At 31.1% G+C, this 26,024-nt stretch overlaps 2 protein-coding genes, 1 long non-coding RNA gene and 1 pseudogene across 4 annotated transcripts; 2 read left to right on the forward strand and 2 right to left on the reverse strand.

Moving 5' to 3' along the window:
• The first annotated feature begins 2,398 nt into the window (after positions 1 to 2,398).
• LOC108469070 (cytochrome P450 734A1-like) lies at positions 2,399 to 6,046 on the forward strand. The gene is made up of 5 exons (XM_017769963.2): positions 2,399 to 2,855; positions 3,907 to 4,130; positions 4,232 to 4,479; positions 4,676 to 5,039; positions 5,223 to 6,046. The coding sequence occupies exons 1-5, from the start codon at positions 2,564 to 2,566 to the stop codon at positions 5,646 to 5,648; spliced, it is 1,554 nt and encodes a 517-aa protein (XP_017625452.1). The 5' UTR covers positions 2,399 to 2,563; the 3' UTR covers positions 5,649 to 6,046.
• Positions 6,047 to 15,948: 9,902 nt separating this feature from the next.
• Positions 15,949 to 19,428, reverse strand: LOC108470261 (uncharacterized; annotated as a pseudogene).
• A 559-nt stretch (positions 19,429 to 19,987) lies between these two features.
• LOC128279385 (uncharacterized) lies at positions 19,988 to 21,913 on the reverse strand. Its single transcript, XR_008269442.1, has 2 exons — positions 21,712 to 21,913; positions 19,988 to 20,334 (listed from the first exon to the last, which is right to left on the reverse strand). It is a non-coding gene; the product is annotated as an uncharacterized LOC128279385 (long non-coding RNA).
• A 120-nt stretch (positions 21,914 to 22,033) lies between these two features.
• Positions 22,034 to 24,898, forward strand: LOC108467466 (nudix hydrolase 19, chloroplastic-like). 2 transcript variants are annotated; one of them, XM_017768082.2, is made up of 6 exons: positions 22,034 to 22,638; positions 22,740 to 22,880; positions 23,551 to 23,655; positions 23,742 to 23,841; positions 24,107 to 24,199; positions 24,290 to 24,898. In XM_017768082.2, the coding sequence occupies exons 1-6, from the start codon at positions 22,138 to 22,140 to the stop codon at positions 24,580 to 24,582; spliced, it is 1,233 nt and encodes a 410-aa protein (XP_017623571.1). In that variant the 5' UTR covers positions 22,034 to 22,137; the 3' UTR covers positions 24,583 to 24,898. The 2 variants fall into 2 exon arrangements, with proteins under 2 accessions (XP_017623571.1, XP_052873978.1); XM_053018018.1 differs by lacking the exon at positions 22,740 to 22,880 and having other exon boundaries at positions 22,035 to 22,638.
• Positions 24,899 to 26,024: the final 1,126 nt, after the last annotated feature.

A 26,024-nucleotide genomic window follows, 5' to 3' on the forward strand; every position in this document is an offset into this window, starting at 1 on the left:
GTTTCATGCCACTATTTCTGATTTTTTATTAAAAAATTATAATCATAAAATAAACACAGAAAATAATTATATGAAAATTTTTGAAATTATGCTAATGGTTCTAATAGAATCAAAGTCTGAGACCGAAACTATAAATTTTGTTTAAGGAGGTCGAAATAAAATTATAGAATTCGAGATAGGGCGAGGTAGATAAAAATTTTGTATTGAAAATGTTTAAATTAAATTATTTGTTTTTCAAAGCCGTCGTGCAAAATTTTCATTTAACTAAAGGCAAAAAAAACTTGAATTAATTGAATGCTTTAATTTCTAGAAGGCCTTTGAACCCTAATTACGCTATTGACGAGAACCTGCACACATTTATATAACGTGGAATTCGAATATGAAATCTTAAAATTTTAGGGTTTCAATTTTGTTATGCAAATATCTTAGAAACCTCAAATGTATTAGATAGGGCGATATAAGAAATTTTGTTTAAGATACTAAGATAAAATTATATATAAAACCTTACAAGAAATGTATATTTCGTTGAACCAAAGTCGAAAAAGTTTAAACGAAATATATTGATTTTTAAGAAGAGCTACAAAGTAATTTTACTATTTAACTAAACGAGTCGATGCTCCTACTCGACTTTGGTTTTAATCATAATATTAGATGGCTCATCTTAAAAATAACAACATGAAATAAACAAGTGTTAGATATAATAATAAACCAGATTATATTTTTAGAAAGAGAAATCAAATTTAAATTTTAAAAATAATATTATTAAAAAAATAACTACGAATTTTAAAATGATTAATCTTCATAAATCGTAATTAAGTTGCGAAAATCAACCTTTTTATTTTGGAATAATAATAACAATGGAGAAATCAAAAGAGAAGTTGAAGGTTTTGGCTTCAACTACATGTGATATGCTTTAACACTTTGGGTCTTCCTTGTACGGTATTAATTAATTAGTTTCCTTCATTTTGCCTTTTTGTGTTTTTTTTCTTTATGAATTTACTTCAACAACAATGGATGTTTATTTATATATCTTCTAATTATAAGTTCTGATAATATATTTCAACACACTCGAATCCATGTTTTACTGTATTGATAGCAATGTCTATACCAATCGAGTTAAGATTCACATTGGAACCTGAATTTTAAGGTTTTCAAAGAAATATCAAGGACTAACTTGAACAAAAAAAAATTCAAACCCTAATATGAGAGTAATTACAAAATTCAAGACCCAAATTAATTATCCGAGTTTTGTTAATTATTTAATTCAAGAAAATTTATTCTATAATAATATTTGATTAAAACCAAAATTTTAGTGATCATAATTCAAGAAAAAAAATGCATACATTATTTTAATTGAAAATTTAGTAGATCAAAGTGTAATTTTTAATTTGAATGTTTTAAATGTATTATTATAATAAATTAAAATAAAGGGACATTCTTACAAAAAGAATGTACTTTCCAATACCTTGTTATTCGAAAAATATATATACTAGCATTAACTAAAATTTTACATCCAATGGTGGTAAAATTTTTATTTTAACTCTATTTATTGAAAGATGGACCAACCAAAGCTAATTCATTTTTATTTATTTATAATGTTTTGTGTAAAAATAAGATATCTTAAACATCATATAATAAAATATATGGATAACATATAATAGACAAATTACTATGTTTAAATAGAAAATGAAAAAATATGTATAGAAAGAAAATGGTTATATTTTATAGAAAGTCCTTGTACTGTACATTTTTGACAAATTTAGTTCTTCCACTATAATATCATCATTTCTAATCCACTCAAGATTTTAAAAAACTTAATTAAATCCTGTATTTTTCTAAAATTCTCATTAAACCTCAATTTTAATTTTTTTATTTAAACCCTTTTCTAGAATTTCAATTAAACTCCACCATACCAAACTAAACCCAACAAAGAAACACCCACACAATACATTGTCCTTCTATAAAAGTGTTATGAAGGTCTTTATACTAAGAGTTGCATTACATTTTTTCTCCCTACTCAAAAAATGGGTAAATAAATCTTGGTACGTTAGATAAAAAACAAACAGGTTCTTTTATTAAAAATTTCATTTATTTTTACTATTAAAACAAGTCATTGTACGTCAACAAAAGGTACACGTGACATGCCACGTGTAATTATCTTGTTATTTTATCAATTACGCCAATTTTTAATAGTATGAATGAATGATATTTTTAACAGAAGTGACTTGTTTGCTTTTTGATTTGATACAAAAATTAATTTGCCCATTTTTTGAGTAAATGAGGGTAAAACACAATCTAATCTCTAGTATAGGGACTTTTATGGCAATTTTACCCAAGGTAACATTTGTTCATATTTATATTTATAAAATTAAAAAAAAAATACAAAATCCTCACGTTGATCCTTTATATGATTCCAATGGCGTCCCCTACGCCGTTGGCCTTGCCTTCCTTATAAAATCTCTTTTCTTCTTCTTCTTCTCTTTCTCCTATAGCCAACTCAAAGGTCACCCAAAAAAGCACACCAATCTCTCTCTCTCTCTCTCTCTCTTTTTCTCTTTTTTCCATGGAAGTAATGTTACAGTGGCCATCGAAGCTTGTTTTCATCACTTCCATGGCGTTACTCATGGTGGTGATGATGATGAAAGTGGTGGTGTTGTTATGGTGGAAACCAAAGAAGATCGAAAGCCATTTCTTAAAACAAGGGATTAAAGGTCCACCTTACCATTTCTTCATCGGCAATGTTAAAGAACTTGTGGGGATGATGTTGAAAGCTTCTGCAACTCCCATGCCTGATTTCTCTCATAATATTCTCCCAAGGGTCCTTTCTTTTTATCACCATTGGAAGAAAATCTATGGTAATTTTAATCAACTATTTCATTCACTTATATATATGTACTGTAATTCTATGTTTTTTCAAGGTGATTTAACACTTTGGGTTTTGATTATTATCATCAAAATTGATCGATTTCTTCAAAATTTTCACTTTTTTTTTCCCTGTATCCGAAGCTTGTTTTTCTTCTCTTTTCATCTATATATATAAACCTGCAGTGTTTTTGCACTTGTCTGTCACCTTGGTTTATATACATATGCATATATATATGTCATCTTTGTTTTGTTCTTTGTATTCTCTTTGAAGGTTCCTACACTATAAATCTATAAGCTTAATTTTCCTTTTGAATTAATGGCTTCAATTTTTTTAATTTTCTATCGTTTTTTTCCTCTTCTGCAAACTTTGTTCTTCCAACTCCAACTTCAAATTCCTTTTGTTGCAAAAAAAAAAAAAAAAACACTTGTTTATTTGGGGAAAAAAAGAGAGTTAAATTATGGTTTTGATTGTTCAACTATGTTCAAATAAACGATTTTGTCTCTCTCTCCTCTTCTTTTTCTTTTTTTAATTATGCTTCTCAAAACGTATTTATACAGATGTTAAATTCCAAACTTGAGAATAGTTGTGGGACCAAAATCAGAATTTAACCAAAGAAAAACTTTCTTTTGTTTTATCACTTTTAACTCGTTTTTCTTATTATAAATCCAAATTTGAGCATAGTAGAAGGACCAAAACCATAATTTAACACAAAAAAAACTTGTTTAGTTCATCACTTTTCACTTGTTTTTCTTATTATACATCCAAGAGCATAGTTGAGGGACCAAAATCATAATTTAACCAAAAAAATTGTTTCATTTCATCACTTTTAACTCGTTTTTTTATTTATTTATTTTACATCCAAATTAGACCATAATAGACGGACTAAAATCAAAATTTAACCAAAAAACCTTGTTTAATTTCTTTAGTATTAACTCGTTTTTCTTACTATATATCCAAATTTGAGCATAGTAAAAGGACCAAAATCATAATTTGACCCAACAAAACCTCATCAACTTTTTTAACTCCTTTTTTTCTTGCAGGTACACCATTTATTGTCTGGTTCGGACCCACGGTTCGGGTCACAGTGTCGGATCCTGATCTGATAAAGGAAATCTTCATCTCCAAGTCCGAATTGTATGAAAAAAATGAAGCCCACCCTTTGATTAAACAGCTTGAAGGTGATGGCCTCCTTAGTCTAAAAGGTCAAAAATGGGCTCATCATCGCAAAATAATTACACCCACTTTCCATATGGAAAATCTCAAAGTAAGACTCCAATTTCAAAATGTTATCGATTACTCACCCAACTGAATCAACCTGTATTCCATTTTTAACTTAATGTTCCTTTCTCTTTCTTTTAATTGTAGTTGCTTGTGCCGGTGATGACACAACGAATGACCGATATGCTTGACAAATGGTCCGCAATGTCGGCCAATGGCTCTAGGGACGTTGAAATCGACGTCTGCGAGTGGTTTCAAACGCTTACGGAAGACATCATTACGCGTACCGTGTTCGGGACTAGTTACGAAGACGGAAAGGCTATTTTTTGTTTACAAGCTCAACAAATGGTACTCGCTGCCGAGACATTTCAGAAAGTGTTCATCCCTGGCTATAGGTAAAAACCAAATTAGGGGCAAACCAATAAATTTTTTAAGGCCAAAATGAAATTTTTTTCATTAATCAAAGGGCTAAAACGATCTAAGAGGGACTAAAATTGAAATTATACTATTTAACTCAGGGACAGCTTCTACCCCTAGACCAAATTCTCGAGTGCTTAAATTAGAATTTGAATTTTGATTCTTAAATTTTAGGTTTATGCCGACGAGACGAAATATAAGATGTTGGAAATTGGACAAAGAGATTAGAAAATCGTTGATGAAACTGATCGAAAGTCGAAAATCAGATAATAGAAGAGGAGAGGACGGAGCAAAAGATTTGCTGGGATTAATGATCGAATCTTCGTATTCAAGTCCGGATATGAGTGTGGATGACATAATTGAAGAGTGCAAGAGTTTTTTCTTTGCAGGCAAACAAACCACGTCCAATTTGCTGACGTGGACAACTGTTTTGCTAGCAATGCACCCACAGTGGCAGGTGCAAGCACGTGATGAGGTGTTAAAGGTGTGTGGATCACGTGACTTACCCACCAAAGATGATGTTGTCAAATTTAAGACGGTATCGCCTCTCCCTCTTTCAATTCAAAAGACAAAATTTCATGTCTTTGTCTCTTTACGCTAACAATGTTATTAGTGGGATTAAGATTTTTAAATTAAAAATATAAAAAATATATCCATTGATGGTATATTTTAATTAACTAAAAAATATTTTTTATATTGAATTATGAATTTTGGTGTGCAGTTGACTATGATATTAAATGAATCACTTCGGTTATATCCACCAACAATAGCCACAATAAGACGGGCCAAATCAGATGTTGAGCTTGGGGGTTACATGATTCCATGTGGGACTGAACTTTTAATACCAATCTTGGCCGTTCACCATGATCAAACCATATGGGGCAATGATGCTAATGAGTTTAACCCAGGCCGATTTTCCGAAGGTGTGGCACGTGCAGCAAAACACCCGATCGGTTTCATCCCGTTTGGTCTTGGGGTTCGGACATGCATTGGACAAAACTTGGCCGTTTTACAAGCCAAGTTAGCCCTTTCAATTATACTTCAACGGTTTACCTTCCGATTGGCCCCAACTTACCAACATGCTCCAACAGTTCTCATGCTACTTTATCCACAATATGGAGCCCCAATCATCTTTCAACCTCGATGATTAAAGGGTCCTAATTATGTTACTCGAATTCAAAGTTTAGTGTTCATTCTGAATATATATCTCACACGGGTATATTTAATTTACTAAATTTTACATGTATTTAAATAATCACAAGAATTATCGAACACAAAGTTAAAAAGAAAAGAATTGGAGTAACATAGTACATCAATACATTTTTTGTGTAGTATTCATTCATGTGTCTCACTTGAAACCCCATGATCACAGTTTTCTTACCAAAAAGAAGGTTTGGCGCGAAACTCTTTTTACCTGTTTAAGGTTAGGATTATTCGTCTAGTTTAATAAGTTGTGTATTCATCCATGTCCTGTTATTTCTCTCTTGTGTATTGATATGTATATTTTGTAACACAATTTTGTAATATTGCATTGCAATTGATGATTTTTTTTTTTCAATTTTCAGCAAAATCTAATTATGAAAAGAAAATATTTCTTATTGTATTGTACAAAAATAATAATAATTGGCAATCAATAGAAGGTTTATTACAATTGATATAATTACTTACTCGATAATAAATTACTTTCAAAGAATAACTTAGAATTTAAGCATCCGCATTAATTTAATTTTTATTTGTAGTTTATCAATATAAAAGTTTCCCATAACTCAATAACTTTCATCACCAGAGCCAGAAATTATATGAAAAAGTTTAGGGTTTAGAATCTAAGACCTCTTCTTGTCTACTGACTATGACTTAAGTTCAGTTTGACATAAAATTTACTACATCCAAAGGGAGTTTTCCAGATAAAAGTCTACCATTTACTCCCAAAAAGTTCAAATGAATGGATAACCTCACTATTAAATAGGTTTCTTTTTCTTAGTTTTGGGTGTAGATCTTGTAAATATTATCTCTAAGGATCTAATTTCAAGATCTTCAAAGGAAAAAAAATTAAAAAAAAAATTGGAAAAGTTATATTGTAAGACCCAAACATTCTTTTTTAAGAGAAGGATTTTATGGGAAATGGTAAAAGATTTATGGGTTTCAAAGATCAAAGATGAAGTTTCCTAGTCATTTACAAAGAGTGTTCTTTTAAGTACAATTTGAAGTACCCAAGAAAAGCATGAAATTGTTCTTTTAAGCAAAGGTGACTGTAATCCAGCATGCAAATGCACTTTCTTTTTGGTAATAATAATATATAATTTGTTTTAATATTTGTCTTCTTTTATGGGGCTTAGTGGATTTGGGGTTTAATTAGATATAAATTGTATTGTTTTTGGGGATCTCCTCATGCACCTTAAAGGTCCTTTAATTAATTTCATTAAGAATCTTGATTTTTAAAATTAAATAAAATGAAAAATAAACAAGGGGTCTCTAATTAACGATTTTGATGGTCCCTAAGAATCATGTGGTTTTGGGTAGATTTCAATGGGACATGCCCTTCCGAGAAATTTCATATATTTATACTATGTTTTAAGTTAGAGAATATAAAATCTGAACTATTTGATGAATTTTGAATCACTCCGCTTTGAATGAAGTGAATTTTTTTCTTTTGAAAAAACGGACTAAAATCGAATCTCAAAATGTTAAAAGAGTTTAAAATAAAGTCAGGTAAAGCCCGACTTAAACCTAGACCACACTTGAGATAGTAAACACACTAACCTTCAAATCATCACATATATGCTTTACTAACAATATGAATCGATTATAAATAATATTTATGTACTGTTTAGAAATAACCCAATCACATAAAACCAAATATAAATAATATTTTTATGTACTCTTTTCCCCATGATTTAATTAAAACCCAAATTATATAATTAATTATTAATTAAAATAATCCCCTCCTAATCCTACTGTTTAATTTTTTTAATCCTTCTTTAATTCTCCATTTGTGTTGTTTCTTAAGCATATGTTCCCCCACCTTACTATAAGACAAATTTAACATTCTATTATATAATTTAAAATTTTGTTAATTAATTATTAGTTTTTTCATTCTTTATTTTATGATGTTTGTCAGATTTTTAATACTTTTTAATACTTTATTTTTTAATTATCTTATTTATCTCTCTCTACCCCTCATTTTGATTTTGCATATGAGAGACATCATATAATGAATAATTTAGAATATTTAACTATTTTCCCACTTCATTGTTCTATAATTAAAGAGTTAAGAGTTCGATTCATTGGGTATAGTTCAATTGGCATCAATGATGTTATAACAAGTTGGATGTTGTAAGTTTGAGCGCATCTAAGGGCATAATATCCTCTAATTTAATTAGTTAGGATTTAGGAGGTTACAAGTAATTTAAGATGTCGATTAAAACTCTTACGCTAAATTGATTCATTGTAATATTAAATTTTTATTACAAGACTACTAAGTGAGTGATTTTTAATTTTAAAATGTTACATAATGAATTTAACAGAAGAATTTTAATGATATTTATAATTAAACCTCAATTTTGAAATCTAAACAGTAGATGGAATAAATTTCAAATGTGCAAATAGTATAAGGACTTGGAACATATTTAACCTAAATATATATTTATGTGCATATATATTTTGATTTCCAATTGTTGATACAAGTAAAGGTACCACCCTAGCAATAAAATAAATTTTATAGATCATCCCTAGTAAACAGTTAATTTGTAGTGGCAAATGAATTAATTAAATGTAACCTTACCTTAGTTTAATTCCAATTTGTCTCCATTTATTGCATTTTAATTTTATATTTTATGCCAATGTAATTGAGCTGGCTTTTGATTTAATTGTGAACTTGTCTGGCTTCTCTTGGACCAAATAGCAACCACCTTCTGCCTTCCCATCTTGGGATGATTAATATAATTTGCCAATTTTTATTTATATATATACATCCCCATCACCATGCCACCATCTCTCTCAATTACTGTATTATTTTATGTATGAGATTATAATCTAGTATAATAAACGTGAATAATGGTGATAGATCGATCGTAAAGTAATAAGAAAAGAAAAAAATAAAAACACACAGATTTTACATAGAAATTCTTTCGGAAAAAAATCATGGACAGAGGACGAGAAATTCACTAATGTTGAAAAACGAATGATACAATGAGAATTTCGACTACATCTATTTAAATGTTGAAAAAACCTTGATTTAATCAAAGTCAAATAGAAGAAGAATAGTTCTATACGGATTCAACTTGTGTTGTATGGTTCAGCCCTCGGCTCTTCGCACCACAGATCCCTTATTTTGTATTTATTTTTTTAACAAGTGACGAAATTTGGATCATACAAACTCTAACATAATCCATATGTGAGATTTTTAAAAATATATATATATTTTTTCTGGTATATTCTGCCATTTATATGATTGCTTGGGATTATTATTCATTCTTATTGTTATTAATTTTTTGGGTATTTGCCAGTTGTGATTCCTATGTTAATTATATTTTTTTTTATCTTAAATATAATAATGTGGAAAAGCTGGAAGCCCTCATGCTTACTAGAGGCAAAAGCAATGTTAGTGTTATTTTAACCTATAGGAAATAATAATTTTTTATACTAATAGCATTTTAATATAAGTTAGAGTTATTTATGAGTTGAGTCACTATTCTTAAAAAAGGTTTTATGCTCACGTTAGAATGATGTTTAGTTCTCGCATTAGATCTTTCTTGTTAAAACAGTTGACTACTATAGAAATTTGGTGTCACACAATTTTGTCAGAAGAACTTGATTTTATTGTCTCGCATAAGAATCACACCTAGCGAGCTTATCTACAAAATATATATTGAGAAGGGCTGCTAATGACATTCATCAGTCTATCATGTTCGACAGGTCAATTCCAGTAATACCTTAGACTAATAGTCATCACACTATCACCACATCAAGAGGGCTAGGGAACTTGATTTTAATTTTAATTTAATTCATATTTAGCATGAATTTAAACTTAATAACTTCTTATTTAATATCACGTAAAATTAATTTAATTTTACATCGATACAAATAAATACTTCCTATGCAATCCAGACAATTAATTTTAATTTTTTAATGAAAAATTATTTAACTGACTAGAATTGAAATCAATGTAATAGAAGTTATGAAAAAGATGGGGATACTTAAATATATACAAAGTAGAAGCACTGTCATATGATGGTCACATTTAAGATTTTGGGACCAAATTAAATGCCCCAAAATTCATTTTTTCCATTCTTTAAATAAGAATTGAGGAAGTGACAAACTGTCATTTGTCACAATTATTTTGGGGTTGCCTTCACTGTTTGCTCATTTCTATGTCATAGAAAGTAGCATTGCATGACATTGTCAATATCTATTGTTGTTCGAAATTGAACTGTATCAGTGGGTCGGATTAATTGTATTAGAAATCGATTGGTATATCAGTTTGAATAAAAAAATTGAACTGACTTTTGAGTAATTTGTTTAGAATTGATAAAAAAGTTGAAAATTGAAACAAAAAAGTCGATAGCTGAATCGGTTAAACTGATCCAACCAATTGAACTAAGAAAATATTCTGACGGATTTGATCATCGATACTATTTTTAAAACATTATGAATACCTCGCCACGCAAATTCATCCTATTTGACAATAGAGAAAGATCTTTGAGAGTTTATATTCTTATACGTCACTTTTTAAGAATAATTACATGAACCAAATAAACTAAAGTTGGATTTCTGTTCACCTAATTTTCATATGCCTAATTTCACTCAAACTTCAATTCTTTTGTTTTTTTTTTAAGACTAATCTAATTATAGGTTATTATTATATCATTCTTTTTGATAAATTACTTAAAATTACTCATATCCCTTTCTTAATATGAAATTTCCTATAGAAACTTAATTCAATTATATATATATTATAAGTGTCAAACCAATCTAATAAAAAAAATAGCATATGGTTCCCAAAGATGTCACAATCCACCATTACTTTATATGGTTAAATTGCCTACATATTTATTATTTTACCTTCAATGTTTGTTGCAATTTAGCATGAAAAAAACATTGATGGAAGTGGTTCCTTTCCATGGGGACTTGCAAAAAAATAAAGAAAAGAAGTGAGAGGAAGAATCTAGTAAAGGGCCCAAAGGAAAAGAGAAAATGGTGTATATGATGGGGTGCACCATCACATGGGAGTAACAATGGTGATGAGAGGCAAATGAGACAATGGCAGAGGATTTGGTGAGCCCCATTAATGCACAACTTCCTTTTTTATTTGAGATAAAAGGGGTTGTTCAAGAATCCAACACGAATTGAAGAATTGATATGAACTTGTTTACTATTCTAGCAATAATTCAATAATGTATAAACAATAGAGCAATAATCTAAAACTATTTTGGTTATTATTACATAAATCAATAATTTTGTATTAAGAGATTCACCGACTCTAAGTAGATCTTTCAGTTGACCTCTTAGCAGGTATAATAACTTTTTTTTTTTAATCTTATCTCCCAACTCATCTGTAAATTTAAGTGTTTAAAGAGATAATACGTTCACAAATTAAAAATGCCCCATCAAGTGCCTAATGAAGAAAACTGTACGCATTGTGCATTGTTGCATTATAGCATATAAATGCCTTATACCCTTATATGTCACTGAATTTATGTCCAACCATAAAATTATGGTTAAAATATGTACTTTTAACAAAAAATCATGCCTTATATTTTTATTTATAAATTGACTTAAATTTAATAAAAATTAACAGCGATAACAGTTCAACCTAAATTTTAAATCTTGAAAAATAAAAAATAGAAATTAAATGTCAAAATTTTTACTTTTATCTTAAAATTATAAAAAAAATTTGATTGTTTAAAATTTGGTGTACTAAAATGATTGTATTATTAAAATAAAATGATAACTTATTTAAATATGAATGATGCATGAAATAATAAAATAGTTTAGATTGATAGTTCAGAGTCAGACTGTCTTAAAATTGAAGTATATATAGGTGACCAAAGGAATGACACCTCAGGAAATATGCTGCCCATTTCAGTGACAAACCCACCTGTGCCATTTTCTTTTCTTTAATGCTTCCTCAACCATATACTTTTTTTCTACACCAATATCAGATTTTATTTTGGTTAAAATATGCCTACAGTCCTTGTACTTTTCAAAAATTAGGAATTTAGTTCCTATACTTATATTTTCAGGAATTTAGTCCTTTCATTTTGTAGATTTCAAAATTTAATTCCAACTATAAACCCTGTTTTGTTGTTGTTGTTGTTGTTGAATTCAAGTTAATTAGAACATCTTTTTTAATTACATGGCTATCAAGTGAGATTTTTATTCCAAAATGTTACAGACAATAAGTTTTACAAAAAATAAATTAACAATGTTAATAGTTAAACTTAAATTTTGAAAATTAAAAAGTATAGAGATTAAATTCCTAAAAGTTATAAGTATAAGGATTAAATTCTTAATTTCTAAAAAGTACAGGGACTATAAACACATCTTAACCTTTTATTTTTCCTTAATGAATGTATATTTATGGGCCTGGATTAGACATTTTTTAGAGGTTGGGTGTGGGTTTTTTGTTTTTTTAATAATTTGGTAAAAATAACTATTCCATCTCGCTTAGTTTAGATGTTGAGCAAACTAGTTTCTATTAAGAAATTAGAGTAATTCTATCTCTGTTAATTTCGAAAGCGAGTAACTAAAAACTATTAGTCACTGAGTTAATTTTTGTTGTCTATTGTAGATAATTTGATTGGTATCATAACAAATTTAGCCCTTGATGTTTGTATATTTTGTGTAAATGTTAACAAAATGTGTAAATGTTGCGGGTTAAGTTTGTTAAACCATGACCAAATTGGTAGAGTGTGTAAATGTTTGGGGCTAAATTTGTTAAATTAATACCAAATTGATAGAATTTGTAAACTTTAAGGACTAAATTACCAAAGAAAATATGTACAATTGACGAAAAACATTAACGCTATGATTAATCGTCATTATTTACTCACTTTCGAAATTGACAAAGATTAAATTACTTCAATTCTTGATAGATACCAATTTACTTAATATCAAAATTGAGAAATGGAGTTCAAGATGATTCACCCACTCCAGAGTAAGGACGAGCAAAGAGTCATACAATAATTGAACTTATCATTTCTAATCCTCGTAAATTCAACTTTTTTTCGTGTTAATTCTATCAAATAATTTGATATGACTTACATTTTAAAACATGGGATTGTTTTCTATATACATATTAACATTTCTTGTACAATTAAACATTTTTTTACACATTCAAACAAGTGCTTTAGGAAGGACCAAAAATGAATTATAAATTTTAAAAAGTTAAAGTATAAATTTATTATTATACTAATTTATCACTTCACAATTTTGAAGGGACTAAATGAGAGATTTACCATATTAGGAGCCAAGGACCTGCCTACCCATTTAAAAAAAGAGAGAGAGAGAAAGAACACATGCCACGTCACTATGTGTTAAATCATAAATCCCATCAAATTATTTGAAAAGAAAATTGGTATTACAACTAAAAATGCACATTTGGAAAAGTAAAAAAAAATATAAATAATTAAATTATAATCGTGGGACTAAATATACCAAAAATACATAATATAAGGACTTTCCATATAATTTAAACGTTTAAATATTACATAATTAAGCAATTAATGGCGTTCTCCGATCATATTTTACTATCCGCAGGTAAAGAGAAAAACCAGAGAGTGAAAGCACAAAGAAACAATACGACCGGAATTAGGTGAATCACATTCTCTCCCGTCATGTCGTGGTGGCGATTGATAGCAATTTCCTTTTTGTTAGTTCCAGTGATCGGATCACCGTACTCCGGTAAGCGATCGTCGTATGTCGTGGTGGCTTTGAGAAGTTGAGACGTTGCCATGGTAGACGGCGGCAAGTTGACGAAGCATTCGTCGGAGATCAGCCGATTAGTGTTTGATAATGACAATGATCTCTGCATATTCTTCACCGTTGATTAAAAAAAAAAAGAAGAAGCGTGGATTGAATTGAAGAACAAAAGATCTTATACATGCATATATATATATATATATATATATTGTTCAAAGTCTGGATTTCAGCTGGAAATTGGAAACTGAAATTGGCATTGCTTCAAGAGCCAAGTAATGATTATTATAAATAATGGGTTAATTATGCTATGCATCCCAAACTATTGCTTAAATTCTAAATTAATCCTTAAACTTTTAATTACTTAATTGGGTTATAAAAGTATTAGTATTGTACAACTTTGGCCTTGAATAATGTAGCATATCTAACATGTGGTCAAAATTTATGCATGTAGTTATCGTATTGACAACATGAATTAATTTAACGTGTTTTTAAGTAAAAGAAATTTAGTCACATTATTTGTTTTTGTTAAAAATTATTTAATAGAAATGACGTATTAAGACTCGAGATTAGATATGTTCGTGTGCCATGTCACTTGCCTAAGCATAAAGTACGAGGTTCAAAGTTAGCTTAGCCCAACTTATTTTATACTTTTGTAATATATTTTATTTTATTTTTAGATATTATGTAATTTATATCACATAAAGTTAAATATATAGTAATAGAATTCTATGTAAACATTAAAAAATAAGTTAAGTTGTTTAAATTTAAAATTTTAATAAAAAATCATCTAAAATATTAAGTTAAAAATAATATAGTTGAGTCTAAGACGGCATTGAGTTATTTGGGTAAGTATAAAATATACTAATATCATACATAAACCCAAACCAAATCTTATCCAACCCATGTATATCTCTACTTTAGATTTAAATCGACATTTAATGCTTAAATTGATGTCGGGTTGATGCAAAGACTTTAACTAATACAAATGTAGTACTTTGAAGATTTAATTAAAACGATTTATGATTTTAGAAAACAATTTAAAATTCGAGATTGAGTTTGAGTACTTAAGGTGGAATTAACCCATGATTACAAGTTGTAGATTTTTTTATTTATTTGCATGTTTTTTCAACAGTTACGGTATTTCGCTTACCTGAAAAGCAGCTTGGAATGGAATTAAAGGGCGCAACGCATGTGCATGTGATTCACAGAAACGTTTACCGCAAGGGATTTTCTTTCTTTTGGTACGAAAGAGTGGAGCTTGATTGTTACATTATTTCTCGATTAAATTCGATTCATGAATAAATCTTTCGTAATATTATTTTTTTCATCTATAAAATCTGAATTTGTGGTTATACTTTATTTAAGAGGACGTCAACTTTTCCTGATAAAATTTTTAAAGTGTTATTCGTGGACCTCTTGACAGGTTAGTATTAAATATTACCTCTCAATTTTACCAAAAGTTTGAGTGTCTAAGGTTGTCTAAAAAGGTAGCGGGTTCGATAGAGTGGAGTACCTGGCCTAAGTGGTAAAATAGTAGCCCACAAATAACTTATATAGTAGAACACATATTTAAATCTTACCAAGCGTAGATTGATAAATTAATAAAAATAATAAATTTGATAATCATGATTTCAAATTTGAAATTCCAGGTTTTAAAAAAATAAAAACTAAAACTCTAAAATTATGGAAGTTCATAAAAATATCTTGAAAACTTAAAGTAACAAATTTATATATTTTTTTTGTGAAAGGTAGATTTATGTCTAAACTCAAAAATCCATTTAGAATATGAAATTATTTGTATAAAAGAATGAGGCTTAAAAATGAGTTTTAGCTTAAAAAAATTATTTAAAATATGATAAAGTTTGAATTTCAACATTCAAAATAAACTCGAGCTAACCTAGTCTGTTTTATATTTTTGTAAAATATTTTTATTTTATATATTACATAATTTATATCACATAAAATTAAATATAACATAATACAATATAAAGTAAAATTTAAAAAATTATTTAAAATATTAAATTAAAAATATAATATATCTTGAAAATATAATATAAATAAACTTAAAATAAATTTAGGTAAAATTTTAGAATTGTATTTCGAAATGAGTTAAGTTCGACAAACATAGAGTATACCAATATGATATATAAATCTAACAGTAAAAACACCATAAAAGCCTCTCTATTACCCTATTTACTAAAAAATGAGCAAATTAATCTCTGTATATTAGATTAAAGAACAAATTGATATTTTTTGTTAAAAATTTCATCCACTCTTAATGGTAAAAACTGACGACTAATGAAATAACCAATCAATTTGCTCTTTAATTTAAAATACAAAAATTAATTTACTCATTCTTTTTTAGTAAAATAGGTAAAATACAATCTGACATTTAATACAATGACCTTTAAGATACTTTTATCCAAATCCGGCCCATATCCATGATATTTTTACTCGAACCCAGCCCACCAACACGGTAAAAGGAGCATTCATGATCGAATCTAGACCTGATGTCAATCAACACTTCATTTCAATGAAAATCTTTACGTGAATCTCATAACAGTTCTCAAATGAACTAGAAACAATTATCCTTCAACTGCTGTTGAATGAGAAACAAATTATTACAGCCATGAAGACAAACAAAGCAAACAAGTACAAGATGTAGATTAATATGAACATGGAAAACACTTTACGATTGAAACTCCGATGTTTGGACGATAAAAAAGATCCCTTACATGGCGCTGCCAAGAAATCAAACCACTGTCGCCTTACATGCCGCCACTGCAAGGAATGGTAGTCATTGTTGATTGTCAGGAGTTGTCCGTCTCCTCACACGCCGCCGCCGCCAAGAAAACGAACCACCATCTGAAGAAGACTCATCATTGTCCTCATCTCCAATGGATCCAGTTTCCCCATCATAGCTTTCTCCCCAGTGTCTTGTCGATCTCCTCCTAATACTCGATTGAGCTCTCGTCCTTGATGTGCCGGACCAGCTAGACCCTGGTCCAAATGCTCGAATGAGGAAAAAGACGGTAAGTAAACTTCCATCGTCGATCGGCAAGCTGTTGTCATCATCAGCCCTTTCCTCCCCAAATGAAGATTGCAGTGTGCTAAGCAAGTCCCGAGGTCTCTCTGGCGTTCCAACCTCCTCCAATTTCGTTGTCGCTCAGGGTCAGCCTCTGATGGGCGCACAGCAGGGTGCTCGAGTCTTGCATGCTTCCTTAGGTCTTTATAAGCACCAGAGAAATTGCATGTTTCAGAGGAACAGCTTCTAGGTTTTGCATTCATGACTTGGCGAGCTCGCTCTACAACGACCCAATCTTTTATCTGACCACGACATAGAGGACACACTAATTTTGACAGCACTCGGTTCTCAAGTGAGACAATAGATGGGGTGGAGGGCCCTTCCTCGGTTCTTTGTTCCGACAAATCAGTAATAGTTAATTCTGGAGTTGCAGCCGCCGTTGGTGATACAGTTCTAGTTACAAGCTGAGCTTCTTCTAGTTGAGGATCTGGTGGTGTTGTTGCTGAGGCATCCGTAAATGACTTGCGAAACTGATCGAAACAGTTAGAGTGGCGATAACTTGTATCGCACATGTATGGACGGCAACCCTTCTCATGGGAAGAACATATGAGGAGAATTGCATTATGTGGATGCTCCATACAAACAGGGCACCTGGCTTCTTCCCATTCCTTTAGATTTTCCTTGATTTCTGAAGAGAGTTTCGGTGAAAATCGATGACTACAGCTGGAGCTATACGGTAAGGGAGATCTCTGATACCCATCGAAAGACACCGAACGCTCTCTTCTCTTTGGCATGTTGAAACCTCTAATGTACCAGCACAAAAGAAAAACATCAACATTAATTTTTACATGTTATACACAAAAGGATAATACTCAACAGAAAACGAAATGAGCTAAGGCACATATGAGTAGAATAAAAGAAAAAACAGAAACCCAAAGATACAATGTATGAGAATGGATTAAAAGAAACCTCGCAAATATATCATAGATGATCAAGGGAAAAAAGAGGGAGGATATCATATATCTAAAATTAATCTTAACATTGTCTAAGGTCTAGCAATAGCAAATAGATGTCACACAAAACAAACTCTATGGGCCGAGTAGCCGACATTCAACGGCTCTATAAAAGGGAACTGATCTTGTTAGTTAAAATTGTAAAAGAGATTATTTTAAGACTCCATTACAATTAGATTTTAGAATAGTGACCACTCTCATGACATCATCCTTACAAGGCTAACATTGTAAGAACAAGACCCTAATAGGTAACAAGAAAGTCACCATTGGCTGCCAATGGCATAAACAACAAAATTAAGCTAACCTGATTTAAGACCAAGACATTAAAGCCAGGCCAAGGTAATACCATTCCGATGAAAGATTATACCGAACATAATCTAATTTGCTCCCCCACATTAAAATCATTATTATATAGCAATGATAAATCAGGTCAAACATTAGTCTCCTACATAATTCGAGCAAAATTCCCCAACCATGGATAAATTATCAGAACTCCAATTGGAAACTAGAGCCAGGTTGGTTCAAGAAATAATCCTACGCAACTAAAAATAGCCTAAACCACTTCGATTCAAATACAAACTCCCTTCCAATCCACTCTTCAAAGCATCATATGGCACCATATCTTCAGCTAACTAAAGATTCTTTACAACATCTTATTCCACATTTACCAGGCCTTAAACCAAATTCAGGAAATAGGTCTCTATTGCAAATTGTAGCTCAAAATCAATTTTTTTTAAAAATTAACATAATGCTGTTTTTCAAATTTGCTTCTCCGGGTCAGTCATACTACTGTCTTAAGACTAGAATAAGACCAAATATCCATAAACAAAGCCACTTCCAACATAAAACACAAAATGCCCATACGCCATTACATAGTCCAACATATCTTTATTTTCTGGCCAAACAAGTAACTCGACATGATATAGAACTTATCAATCCTCGGCACAGAAACTCAACAACAATGTTATCTGAAATACCCACCAATTATAACAATGAAAATTGAAAGAATTAACTTCACATTTCACATTATAAGAACTTCAATTGAACTCACCGGACACTATAGCTAGATTGGTTCACAAAAAAACCCTACATGATTTAAACAACTAAAATAGCCTAAACCACTTCCATTCAAATGCAAACTCTCCCTAACAATCCACTTTTGACAGCATTATATGGCACCATATCTTAAGCTAACTCAACATTCCTTGCAGCATCTTATTCCTCATTCACCAGTCCTTAAACCAAATTCAGCAAATTGTAACTCCAAATCAATTTGAAAAACCTTAATGCTGTTTTCCATATGTTTGCTTATTTGGGTCAGTCATACTACTCTCTTTAAGACTAGAACAAGATCAAAAAATCCATAAACAAAGCACTGCCAACATGAAACCCCAAAATGCCCACAAAGTATCCGCCATTATATTTTCCAGCATCCCCCCCCCCTGGCAAGCAAGATTAACCCGACCCCTAGCACTGAAGATTTAAGGACTTTAGCTTCACATTTCACAGTATAAATTCTTCAATTACTAAATTTCCAGTACCAAAATTAACAAATAAAATTAACTTCGAATACAACCAAAAATATCAAGCTCAAAACCTCCCCCACCCCAAAAAAGCCTTTCACAGTTTAATCGAGAACCCGATCAAGGAATAACAAGATAGGATGCAAAATCAAACCATTCGAAACGCGAATTAAAACGAAAAATTAAGAGTTTTTTTTTTTTTGAATTAAGTAATTACCAGCTACTTCAACAAAGTGACTTCCGATTTGATTTGGAGGCTTATATTTATTCTTAAAACTAAATCCAATCTCTTTTTTTTTCGAAATTTAAGAACTAAAAGATTTCAAATTTGGGTAATTAGGGATTTGAAAAGGGGAAAAAAAATATAGGCAAACCTCTCTTTCGAGAGCCTTTCGAGTTCACTTTTTTTGGTTTGGGCTCTCGAAAGTCGATAAATACGAAATTAAATATGTCGGCTCTTAAAAATTAAAAATAAATAAATGTTCAAAAATAATAATAAATAAACCTTATAATTGGTTTTTTTGTTAAATTCTGCCATTAACTTACGGATTTACTCTAAGTTAATTTCATATTTTAATTTCTATATTTTTAATTTTAAAATTTTAATCCTCATTAAACAATAATTCTTAAATTTATAAGTTAATTTTTACTATTTTTAAAGTATAACATAATAAAAATATTATCATATATGTAATATCATTTCAGGTTTGTTATTTTATATAGTATTAGGTAAAATTCTAATTAATGGGTTAATATTATCATTTATATCAATAATGAAATTTTAAAATTGAATCGTATTGAGACTTAACATGATTTAGTTAGAAAATATGGACTAAATCTAGCTATATACACAAACATAAGACTAACGATTAAATATATCTAAATGATTTAATTGATACATTTTAAGTAAATATTAAACTTTTAAAATTGAAAAGTACAAAATTTAAAATTAATTAATTTAAAAATACAATGACTAAAATATATGAAATTAAAATATAAAATTAAATTCTAAATTTTAAAATTTAATACTATATTAACAATTTCAATTTAAATTCCAAAAGTTTCATTTCATTACATACAATCCTTTCCGGTAGAGTTAGGATTATTATTATTAATTTTTGTTAACTAATAAATTCGGAAACAGGACAAGTTTGAACTTTGAATTTTCATCACTCCAAAGTGTTGTTTCAATAGGGTCGGAAGCTTGTAAATTATTGTACTAAAAAATCACACAAAGTTCAATTCCCAGGGAAGAGAGGTGGATCACAAGGATCTCTTAAATACCAAGTCTTTCCTTAGTCGAATATCCCTTTTATAGTAATTTAATAGCACAATTAAATACTACTATTATACCTCAAATATTGAAAGAAAAATAGGACAAGAAAGAACACAAGAGTTTTAACGAGGTTGATGAAATTATACCTACGATCCTCGGGCACTAACACGGATGATAACTTTACTATCTCCAAAATATTACAAACAAATAGAATTCCTTAAGAATTCTCAAATGGGAGAAGAAGAAAACTAAGAGAAAGATTGGTTGGGATGATTGAAATGAGAAATGGTTAGGCCTATTTATAATTAAGGCTCAGGGACTAACTTGCAAATGGCCTAAAAAATTAGGGACCAAAATTGCAATTATCATTCAACTTTAAACAAGTTGCTTGCCACTTTTTTCTTTCGGTGCCAATTACCTCCACCACCCACCATTTTGACTTTTCAACAATCTCCACCTTGAAGACCTAATCACATCTTCAAGGTGGAATTTGAAAAATCAAAAGTGTTATGTAATGACGAAAGTTAGTGAAATTTCATCAACCTGTTAAAACTCTCTTGCATTTAATCTTGTTCTTTTCATCATTCTATTTTTCTAGTGTTCATAATCTTAAGAGACTTGGCTCGGAGATATATCACTCTGCCATGAAGTAGAGTAGTTTCTAGGAACTCAAACTCCTCGGAAGTGACCCCAACAAACATCAAAGCCAAATCTTCATCTTTGAATGTCTCATCCATATTCAACAAATCGGTGACTAAGCTGATTAAATTTGGTGATGTGATCATTCATTGTGGTACTTGGGACGTAAGTGAAGCGAAGCAGTCTTTTCTTCAAGTGGAGCTTATTTTGACTGTTTTTCTTCAAAATTTTTCTTCAAGTGCCACCCACAACTTATTTGCGAAGTCTCCTTTGAAAAAGCATACCTCTGCTCTCGAGAAAGGCATGATCGAATTGTGCCACATGCCAACCGATTGATCGCCTTCCAATCTTTCTCCTGACATCATCTGGTTTCTCTTCATCAATGGCAATGTCAGACCTCTTTGAAAAAGGGCATCTAGAACCTCACTTTGCCACATACCAAAATGGCCCGTGCCATCAAAGATCTCCACGCCAATCTTGCATTTGCAATTGTCGGTCTTGTCCACATGGACGATGTTGAAGCTCCTACACCAATAGCTTTTCTCCATAATCTTTCAATATACCTAAGGAAATCTTTTACGATGTGGAAGATCGGTTTAAACGCAACCACAGAGCATACTACGATTAACCTTGCTCTTGATACCACTTGTTGTTTCAATAGGGTCGGAAGCGTGTAAATTATTGTACTAAAAATCACACAAAGTTCAATTCCTGGGAAGAGGTGGATCACAAGGATCTCTTAAATACCAAGTCTTTCCTTAGTCGAATATCCCTTTATAGTAATTTAATAGCACAATTAAATACTACTATTATACCCTCAAATATTGAAAGAAAAATAGGACAAGAAAGAACACAAGAGTTTTAACGAGGTTGATAAATTATACCTACGTCCTCGGGCACTAACACCGGATGTTAACTTTACTATCTCCAAAATATTACAAACAAATAGAATTCTTAAGAATTCTCAAATGGGAGAGAGAGAAAACTAAGAGAGAAAGATTGGTTGGGATGATTGAAATGAGAAATGGTTAGGCCTATTTATAGTTAAGGCTCAGGGACTAACTTGCAAATGGCCTAAAAATTAGGGACCAAAATTGCAATTATCCCATTCAACTTTAAACAAGTTGCTTGCCACTTTTTTTCTTTCGGTGCCAATTGCACCTCCCACCACCCACCATTTTTGACTTTTCAACACAAAGCTCCTTTGTAATCATCTTCTTTTTCTTCTTTGGTCGCCCGCCATGGCAATTATCCTTAATTCCCATCTATTTGCAGGCAACCCTTTAAGATCCAAAACCCCTAAACTCCATGACCCACTCTCTCTTTCTTCATCGTTTGAGTCCCTCAAATCCCATCTCCACGAAAACCCAGAAACCCACCCTCCAAATTCCCCATTTTTCAAGGTCTTGCTTTTCAAAAAAGGCAGGCCATTGGTTTCATCTTCTATAGAAGAGGAGGATGGTGTTGCACCTAGTTGGCACCTTGGGTGGATCGATTTAGCTGATTGTAAAATCATCTTGGGCAAACACGGGGTTCAACTCACTGAGACGTCTTTGGTTTATTTAGGCTCAAGAGCTGAAGAACATGTTGTTTATTGGGCTATGGATGTGTTTGAAAATCGTGAGTTGGTTACTGAATTGAGAAATAGCAAACAGCTTTGCTTTGTGGAACTTAGGACACTGATGATAGCTACTGATTGGACTGATTCGTGGGTTATGGGTGATTTAGCAATTGCTGGTCATGTAAGTAATTTTATTCATATATTGCATCGTTTTTTGGTAATTTTTAGGGTTCATATAAGTGAATTGATGCCATTGAAAGCTTTGTTAAATATTTTTATTAGGGAAGGGCATTGCTCGAATGGCATAATCAATCAAGATTTTGTGGACATTGTGGTGATAAAACAGTCCCCAAAGAAGCTGGGAGAATGAAACAATGTTCTAATGAAATATGCAAAAAGAGTGTTTACCCTCGTCTTGATCCTGTAAGGCCAATCCTCTTATATTGCTAAAAATGGTCAAATTCTGTTATTAATCATTATGGATTTAATGCTAAAAATGCTCAAATTCTTAATCCTTGTGGAGTTAGTTCTTATTCTTTTCGAAAGCTCCAATGAACCATGCAAAAGGATTGTTACCCTTGTCTTGATCCAGTAAGGCAAATTCTCTTTCTATGCTTAAAATGGTCAAATTCTGATATTAGTCCTTGTGAATTTAATGCTAAAAATGGTCAAATTCTGCTACTAATTCTTGTGGATTTAATGCTAAAAATGGTCAAATTCTGCTATTAATCCTTGTGGATTTAGTTTTTTGTACTCTAATTTGGTCAGTTTTAGTCCTTATACTTTTTGAAGCTTCAATGAACCATGCAAAAGGATTGTTTACCTTCGTCTTGATCCAGTAAGGCAAATCCTGATTATATGCTAAAAATGGTCAAATTTTGCTATTAGTCCTTGTGGATTTAGTTTTTTATTCTCTAATTCGGTCATTGTTAGTTCTTATACTATTTGAATTGGTTCATTTTAGTCCCTACACTTGGTGCAAGCACTAATAGCGGAATTTGACTGCTAAGAACTTTGAAAATGTTAACTAAATGGATTCACAGGGTGTTGTTTCTTTGATGTTTCTAACTGATGTTTTCTTTGACCAATATAGGTTGTAATTATGTTGGTCATCGATAGAGAAAACAATCGTGTGCTTTTAGGTCGACAGTCCCGATTCGTACCTCGTATGTGGAGTTGCTTAGCCGGATTCATCGAGGTAACCTTCTCTGGCAACTCTCCGAGTTCTTTTTCGAGTTGCTTGTTTTTCGTGATTGTATTCTTGATATGTTCTATTGTCTTCAGCCAGGGGAAAGCTTAGAAGAAGCGGTAAGGCGAGAAGCGTATGAAGAGACGGGTATCGAAGTTGGAGAAGTTGTCTATCATAGTTCTCAGCCATGGCCCGGTATTGCTTTTGCAAAGATAGCTTATATGCATAACATGTTTTCCGTTTTCTGTTGTCATATGATGTTTGTATTTCATAATACTTAATGGCAAACCATTTATACGCTGATGGTAGTTTAGTAATCCAGCCGGACATTATGCTACCATAGGACTAAATCCGGTCCAAAAATGGTCTTCAAAAATTCTCTGTTTTGTATTTTCTATCCTGTTTTTATCCGCATTCATGCCTGTTACTTTTTGAACTTACTAATCTGATCTGTTTTCAGTTGGTCCAAATAGCCTTCCATGCCAGTTGATGGTCGGTTTCTTTGCATACGCGAAATCTCTCGAAATAAATGTGGATAAGGAAGAACTAGAAGGTACTTGAACATGCTGAAATGTAATGTCGTTTGCAGTTGTTTGATTGGGTTTTAAAATCATAATAGCAGTGAAACTTTATGTTTACGTAGATGCTCGGTGGCACAGCCGAGAAGATGTGAGGAAGGCATTGAGATTTGCCGAATACAAGAAGGAGCAAAGATTGGCTGCAGCTAAGGTAGATCAGATGATCAAAGCAGTTAAAAAGCGACGGAGTTCATCGGCAGGTTATCTTGCGAAAAGTGGGGAACTCGCACCCATGTTTGTTCCGGGACCGTTCGCAATCGCCCATCATCTCATCTCAACCTGGGCTAACCAAGATCCACCAACCGGCACCAAAGCTCAAATGAAAAAACCTCCTAGTGGTTTTGTTTCGAAACTATAGCTGTGCCAATTCTCTTTCGAAAGCTGCAGAAGATCCGCCGAATGCCTCGTTCTAGTGCGTCTGTTAAAAGGCAAGTTTATCCTTCTATCCTTTCGGATAAGAAAGCAGTTTTGGATATTCCTACCTGTAGAGTATGACTGTTTTGTTCATATAATCGACATTCGGGGTTCAAGGTTCCTTCAGTTTATCACCATTATTAATACTTCGATGTCATGATCTTAGAAAAGAGTTGGGAATTCTACAATGTTTGTGTATTAAACCGATTATATAAGTGTTCACCTCATCTTCAACTCGGAAGAAGTCTTTTTTTGATAAATTTGTTCGTATAATCGTTTTCACCTGCGAACGAGTAAATGGATTATAGATGTCGAGATTCGAAGTTCAAACTTGTAAAATGCTTTCACCAAGAGCAATTGACACGAGCCAACTGTTGCAGACGACGGAAGGAACATAGGATTGTCGAATACGGATATACATATGATATTAATATATTCAAAATGTTAAACCTTTTTCATATATCTATAAGATTTTACATACTCGATACTCTTTTGAGAGTAAAATTTTGGATTTGAATCTTATGAATGGAAAATATAGCAGTGCAAGAGCTTGTTGTCGTAACATGGTTAAAAATCCTGATTTGCCTTCGAATTTAATGGAGCCCTTATGTCGTACTTTTACCCTTTGTATAATTAGAAGTTAATATACATGTATGAAATAAAAAAATGGTGAGAAACCAAAATCTTTTGTAGTGAGGAGGTTGCCTCCGAGCGGTTCACCGATGTCGAGCTTACGGAAGCTGAAAGAGAAACATAAGAGCTTTAATCAAATCTCTTGTTTTGGTACCGCTCGACACTTCAAATCCAAGTGGAAGAGGCGAAATTAATCGAAATATGACGAAACATTTAATACCTGGCAAAATTTACAACAAAAAGCAATTTAAGATCAAGGGTTTCGTTCTTCTACTGGGACAGAATGTTCCGTCCGATACAAGTGGTACCAGTACAGAACTGACGTCCATGATTTGTACTTTTTGACGTTGTTCCTATAGTCACTAGAGTTATTCACGTGTTAGACCATGGTTGGATTTAAAAAAAATTTCAAGTTCACCTAACTAAAATATCATTTCATTATTAAAAAATAAAAATATATATATATTTTATACTAATATTGATAAATTTTATAATTAATAATTTTAAAAATTTACTATTTAAATCCAATTCATGTATATTTTTATATTTATCACTTAAAAGATAAACCTTATTTTTATCAATTAAAGAAAATAATATATCAAATTATCTATTAGTCTAAAAAACTTGCTTTTAATAGAACAACTTTCATCTCTTTTTATGAATTTATATTTTTATCCAATCATTCAAAATAGATGGAAAAATATTTTTATTAATTTTACTGAGGTGGTATAACTATGCTAATATTAATTAAAT

Source organism: Gossypium arboreum, chromosome 8 (genome assembly GCF_025698485.1).
Source record: "Gossypium arboreum isolate Shixiya-1 chromosome 8, ASM2569848v2, whole genome shotgun sequence".
Lineage (NCBI taxonomy): Eukaryota > Viridiplantae > Streptophyta > Magnoliopsida > Malvales > Malvaceae > Gossypium > Gossypium arboreum.

Excerpts from the sequence above, each read along its gene's own strand:
- LOC108469070 (XM_017769963.2), top strand. The coding sequence starts at position 2,564 with ATGGAAGTAATGTTACAGTGGCCATCGAAGCTTGTTTTCATCACTTCC. Across the intron at positions 2,856-3,906 it reads CCATTGGAAGAAAATCTATG|GTACACCATTTATTGTCTGG; the intron begins GTAATTTTAATC and ends TTTTTCTTGCAG. Across the intron at positions 4,480-4,675 it reads GTGTTCATCCCTGGCTATAG|GTTTATGCCGACGAGACGAA; the intron begins GTAAAAACCAAA and ends CTTAAATTTTAG.
- LOC108467466 (XM_017768082.2), top strand. The coding sequence starts at position 22,138 with ATGGCAATTATCCTTAATTCCCATCTATTTGCAGGCAACCCTTTAAGA. Across the intron at positions 22,881-23,550 it reads TTTACCCTCGTCTTGATCCT|GTTGTAATTATGTTGGTCAT; the intron begins GTAAGGCCAATC and ends TGACCAATATAG. Across the intron at positions 23,656-23,741 it reads GCTTAGCCGGATTCATCGAG|CCAGGGGAAAGCTTAGAAGA; the intron begins GTAACCTTCTCT and ends TATTGTCTTCAG.